The sequence below is a fragment of the Volvox carteri genome, assembly GCF_000143455.1.
Source record: "Volvox carteri f. nagariensis unplaced genomic scaffold VOLCAscaffold_76, whole genome shotgun sequence".
NCBI classification, from domain to species: domain Eukaryota; kingdom Viridiplantae; phylum Chlorophyta; class Chlorophyceae; order Chlamydomonadales; family Volvocaceae; genus Volvox; species Volvox carteri.
In genome coordinates this window covers 277,796-283,971 of record NW_003307619.1, presented here as the reverse complement: position 1 = coordinate 283,971, position 6,176 = coordinate 277,796, and the positions used below count along the sequence as shown (strand labels likewise).

The 6,176-nt window shown below is 58.4% G+C and overlaps 1 protein-coding gene across 1 annotated transcript; it reads right to left on the bottom strand.

Annotated features, from left to right (window-relative positions):
- Window positions 1–2,997: 2,997 nt before the first annotated feature.
- VOLCADRAFT_98733 (uncharacterized protein) lies at window positions 2,998–5,709 on the bottom strand (the record flags this gene model as incomplete). The annotated part of the gene is made up of 6 exons (XM_002957581.1): window positions 2,998–3,080; window positions 3,417–3,429; window positions 4,054–4,261; window positions 4,648–4,698; window positions 4,767–4,827; window positions 5,166–5,709. The coding sequence occupies 6 exons, from the start codon at window positions 5,707–5,709 to the stop codon at window positions 2,998–3,000; spliced, it is 960 nt and encodes a 319-aa protein (XP_002957627.1).
- Window positions 5,710–6,176: the final 467 nt, after the last annotated feature.

Genomic DNA, 6,176 nt, shown 5'->3' with positions numbered 1-6,176 from the left:
GATCGCAGTCGTCTGCATGTGGACTAGCAATTGCTTCCTCAAACGAATTAGGCTCAGGAATACCAGCAGAGAAAGCAGCGTTAACACGACCAGTGACAGTGCGACCAGGTTCGTTTCGCCACCATTCGCCAGGGCGTTTACGCTCTCTAACTGGGTACCTAGTTCCCGCCATTTCCACATCAGGCTGATTGATTCCTTGCCCGTTCGCACTGCTGGAAGGTCCAGCCCCAGCCGGCGCCCCCTCGCCACCCAAGTGCGGCGATCCCTCGCCGACGGTGCTACCTGGTGTCCCTTCGCCAGCCCTAGGCAGCGATCCCTCACCAGATAAACTAGTGCGAAACTCCTCCTCTTCGTCGGCATCGGACTCATAATCGGAGTCCCCGGCATTACGCCGCCGGCCGACATTAGACTCATCAAAGCGGACATTAGATACTATGGCAATAATGCCGTCCTCGTATAGTACACGATACTGTCCACCGTTCCCGTATCCGACAAGTATTCCATGCCTGCTCACCGGGTCGAACTTGTCGCGCTTGATGTCGGGTACGTGGACGTAGGCAACGCATCCAAAGACTCGCAGGTGACTGACGTTCGGACGAACATTAAAGAAAGCTTCGTACGGAGTGACGGTTGACCCAGCAGTTGGCGACACATTCCTAAGATAGTTGGCTGTCGCTAACGCCTCCGCCCATAATGATTTAGGCAGTCCAGACTCAACTAGCATAGCCCTAGTCTTGTCCAAAAGAGTGCGATTTAAACGTTCTGCAGCTCCGTTCTGCTCAGGGGTGAAGCCTACCGTAGTTCCGTGTAGAATACCCCTGGAAGCGAAATAGGCCTTCGTGCGAGTATTAACGAACTCCCCGCCACGATCTGTACGCACCTCCTTAACCTGCCTGCCAGTAGCACGCTCCAGTTCCGCTATCATTACCACCATTTTCTGGTAGACCTCCTCCTTGGTCGCTGTAAACGCAACAGCTGAAAGACCAGTATGGTCGTCAAGCAGGGTTGTCACGTAACGCGAACCACTAGGCGAAGGTTCAGGCATAGGCCCACACACATCCATGTGAATGAGCGCAAGAGGCTGCGCTGCCTTATGCCCAGATAACGGAAAAGGACCACGTGTATGTTTAGCAAGGACGCAAGTCTCACACACACACGTGCTGGCTGATTGTATGCTGTGTCGGTCAACATCAAATCCAGCTACCATATTATGACGCAGCAACGTCTCAAGGTTGCTGTATCCCAAGTGGCCATACCTTCGGTGCCAAAGTGCTGCACGTTCAGCTCCGATACCCACGGCAGCACACACTGCATCACCACCAGAAGGTATCCTGTTGTCTTCACGCTGAGTCCTCTTCAGAGCTCCCGTACCTCCACTGCTGTAGCAGACGGGATACAAGTCCCCATCCCGCTTTCCAGTCAGCACCAACTGGTTCTGTACGTATACTTTCGCCTGTCCGCCGCCGAAGACCACACTGCCTCCACGATCATCAATGATGCGTACCGATATGATTTTGGTGGTGGCTTCCTCGTCGACGTAGACCTTCTTGAAAGTGATGGCCTGTTTATCGTTGACGTTAGACCGAATCGTAAGCGTGCCAACTTCAGTCGGTCGAAGAGATTGTCCCTTGATGCCCATGATGTTGAAGCGCTCCCACGGCTCCAACAACTGCACGTTGAAAAGTTCTGAGCGGTCATGCGTTATGTGGTGAGTGGCGGCTGAGTCCAGAAACCATTCCGTCGGACGATTGCTGTTGTATGCCACGAATGCTACCTGCCGCGGAACTCCTGGCCTCCTAGCTGATCCACCGGATCCTGGCTTGCTGCCGCTAGCTCCGCTGCCACTACCTCCGTTACCACTGTTGCTGTAGCCACCCTTGTAGCCAGAATTTGACGACTGCTTCAGCGCCTTAAGCTGCCTGCAGTCCTTAACCACGTGCCCAGGTTTATTACAGTAGTAGCAGATGACTTGCTTCCGACTATGTCCCGAGCTGTTGTTAGCCGGCCCCCGGCTACCATAACCAGAAGTAGAAGCGCCGAACGTCGAACCGCCGACAGACGTGAAGGCTGCCGACTCGGTAGGCTTGCCCGACCCACCGTTAGCCGTCTCGATAGAGAGAAGCTTTGCTGTGACGCTCGCCATGTCCAAATCGCCGTCACGCATAAGTAATGTAGTCGTCACCACGCTGTACCGACTGGGTAGACCAACTAGCACGGTGTACGCCAGCTCGGAGTCGTTAACTACGTGGCCGACTCCCAATAAATCTGTTTGCAGCTGCCTTGCACGCGCAAAGTACATCGGAAGAGGTTCGCCGTCGACCATCTTAAAACGGCTGAATTCTTGACGTAGAGACACCTTGCGGGCGTTGTTGTTGGCAGCAAACATAGATCCCAAGGCGTCCCAGGCCTTCTTCGCGTTGGCAGCACCGGTAACCATCGGCAAATGATGATCCTTGACGTTCTTGATGAGCAGATTGATGACCTTCCGTGACTGTCGAATTTGCTCCTCGTTGCACGGCTCGGCGAGCAGGGATTGCTCAAGCCCAAGCTCCATGCACATCGCGCTGAACCGAATTTGCCAGGTAGCGTAGTTGTTGAGATCCAACGACTCATCAAGCTTGTCCTTAACCATTTTCGATGAGGGATAGAAATAACAATTGGGCGATAACTGTCGGCGCTAAGCGGGGCTCATAACCTATTGAAGAATTGGCGACGGTGACAGCTAACGCTAATTGTTATTCCGGAAGGATTGCCGGTGGCGAAGATATTTAGCACGATAAACTGTTACAAGTAATGTGAAGAGTATTGTTAGCGTTCGGCAGGACTTGAGGAGATTCCTGGTAGGAATACCGATCGTTGTGAGATAAACTAATAGGCGCAGTCACCGCCCTAAATACCGGCGCTAGCGGAAAACTCGTACATTCCGCGATCTAACTGCACGTACATTCCGCGATCTCACTGCGCCGTCCAGACGGTGCCCTAATGTCTATCACTTAGCTACCGGATATGCATCGATAGCCCCATAAGGTTCTGGGGTAAGTCTTCCCCATTAGTTAGGCGCAGACCCGGGGTCAAATCCCCTGGTCGACAACCACACGAGTTGGGAGAGGACCGTTTCCTCAACACAGGGGAATCCTAGTGAGAAAGATTACGGAGTACAACATGTGATGGAGGTCGTGAAAGTGTTGGGGCCAAAGATGACCATGTCTTTCGGAGGCTTCTTCCACTCGACCGCCTGCCGTGCTCCCCTGAATCTGCTCGTTTGCACAGAGACTGCCGGCATGATTGATGAGCAGCAGCTGATCGACACTGTCAAGCCAACTACCGCCGAATCTCCAAATCCCTTCCTCGCTCGCTATCGTGTCCCTGCCTAACCCCTTTGTTTCTGTCCCTTACCTTCATGTGCAGTACCTTACCGTACCCTGCCTGCTGCAGGTAGTACAGAAAGGGTGGCAGCAGCGGCGGGAGTTGTCAGCGGCGGCGAGGAATGCAGCATTGCGTTACTGTGTTGGCGGCATTCCTTTGCTCCCCCGTCGCCCTCGCGATCCCCCTGGAAAGCCCACGGCCATGCTGACGGTCTCCCAGGTCGGGGGGACTCTGACGACGCCACCGTCGCCGCCGTCGCAGCCGACGGCGACGGGATCGGCGACGATGTCGTACTCACGGCGGCCACAAATGGCGATTCCGGGTCCCCGGTTGAGGTGATGGAGATGTACGGCAGCGCCGCCGAACGAGTGATGTCAGCGGCGGATACGGGTGTTCACACGCCGGGGAAGTTATCGTACTGCAATGTACGGCTGGTGGCACCGTTGCTGTTGCGTTGCTGGTGTCTGACCCAGCCCCAGCAGCAACCTGCGGTGTGAATGTTAGGGTTTCAGGGTTTTAGGGTTTTAGGGACTTGTGGCTTTGAGGTTTTAGGGTTAAGAGTGCGGAAAGAAACGTCCTGAAGGAGAATGAATTTTACTAAGGCTGTGCAAGATGAACTTCCACGTCGTAATCAACGATTCTAACTGCCATTACTATCACGTGGCCGTTACCCCTAACGGTTCTTACCACAACGGCCATGGACGAGCGCCTCCGGGAACACAAGGACCTAGGTTCGCCGAACGTGAACTTGGGTCTGGGTAACGCAGCCTCCACGCCAGCAGCCGCCGCAGCAGCAGCTCGTCCCATGCGCCTATCTGCCATACGGCCGACGGGAGCGCCGCTGTTTACTTCCAAGGTTTCGGCGCCACCCTCGATGCCGGTGCCGGCGGCGACCCTGCCGCCGCCGCCGCCGCGGTGGCGGCGGCGGCGGCGGGTGCCGCCATCGGGAAACGACCCCGTATGGGAAAACGCGGAATCCCACCCCGCTGGCGCTGTGCGTAAGGCCCACGACAGCGTCCTATTACCCAGAGTGCCACTGCCAACACCACCGCCGCCGTCGCTGCCGCCTGCACTGACACCGCTACTGCCGCCGATGACAATGGTGCTTCTTGCACCACCTCCCCTGAGCCCCATCTCTCGACCGTACGGCACATAAACAGGGGCGCAGACATCGTACCCGCTGCCTGTGCTGGGAATCTGCGGTACGGCATCAGCATCCAGGGCTGTGACACCGTCTGTCGTTCGTCGCGATGTGATACTGTCACCGCCAACGCTGCTTACGTTTGCTGGGTGTGCAGGGCCTTCGACAAGCCCCCGGGGTGGAGCTTCAACCTGCATCGCGACCGGTGTGTACGGCAGCTGGTTCGTTGGTCTGGCTGCCGCCGCCATTACCGCCGCACCTACCAGCGCCAGGCCCGATGGCGGCGGCTGCGGCTGCGGCTGCGGCAAGCCACTTCGCTGCTGTGGTTGCACAGGAATCACCGGTGCGCGGGGGGGCAGGCGGCTGCCAGCTGTAGCAGCACCCGGTAGCCGCTCTCCGCAGCCGCCAACGCCACCAACACCGCCAACGCCTCCACCAACACCGCAAGCACATCCCGACAGGTACACCGCGAACGCCGCCGCCACCTGCGCTGACGTCGGACCTTGGTGCCTCTCAGCCGCCGCTTCCACCGTCGCCACCAACACCTCCGCATGCCTCTGCTGCTGCTGCTGCTGCTGCTGCTGTTGCTGCTGCATCGGCGTCGGCGTCGGCGTCGGCGTCGGCATCAGCATCGGCATCAGCATCGACCTTTCCTGACCCCACGTCCCGGCTTGAAGCTGCGGCCTCAGCCCTGTAGATCCGCCGTACATGTTTTGCAACGTGGATACGGTAGATTCAGATCCGTACGACTCGGATAGCTGTTGAGTCAACATCTGCTGCTGCTCCGGCCGCTGCAGCTGCGGGACGCTGTTTCGCGACGGTGGCGGCGGCTTCACCGGCGGTGGTGGCTGTAGCCAGGATGCGGTGCTGAGCGAGCCGTCGCCTGTGTGCGCCAGCGCTGCCGCCAGGCTGGCCCGCGACGGCGGCGGTGGCGGCGGCTGTTGCGACTGTAGCCCGGAATTCACTCCAGCTGATGGCACATTGGTGCCAATGGTGACGACTACAGCCGAGGTTGCGGCGGACGATGCTACAGAGGAAGACACGAGCGTGTTGGGCTGTAGCAGAAATGACCCACGGGTCCATTCCTGCTGCTGCAGGAGCTGTAGCTGCGACTGAGAATCGAATTGCGAAACGGACTGTGAACAGCGTGATCGACTCTTGGCCTGTCGCAGCGCCGCTCTCAGCGCCGGTGACAATATCATCGTGTTATCATCCGCATGTGCTGTAAGTGGCTTGGTGAGCCCCGCAGCCCTTTCATATCCGATCGGAGCTCAATGGCCATGTGTGCTACTGCCGCCGCCGCTTCCGCCGCCACAGCCGCTTCGGCATTTCCCGGCTCACTGACCCCTGGGTCACCTGGCGTGGAACTCCAGGAGAAGGTCGAGACAACCGACGACACGTGCGACCCAAATTGGGGAACCGTGTTATTGGCAGCGGCTCCGCTGCCGCTGCTGCTGCCGCCGCCGCCGCCACCACCGCTGCCGCTGGTGCTGCCGCCGCCGCCGCCGCCACCGCCGCCGCTGCCGCTGCTGCCGCCGCCGCTGCCGGATCGCATCTGTTGCGGGTGTCGTCTGATGTTGCTGCTGCTGAGACGCCAGTGGCGGCAGCGGCGGTGGCGGCGTGTCACCTGCCTCCTCTCCCTCTCCCTCTCCATCTTCCTCCACGACAG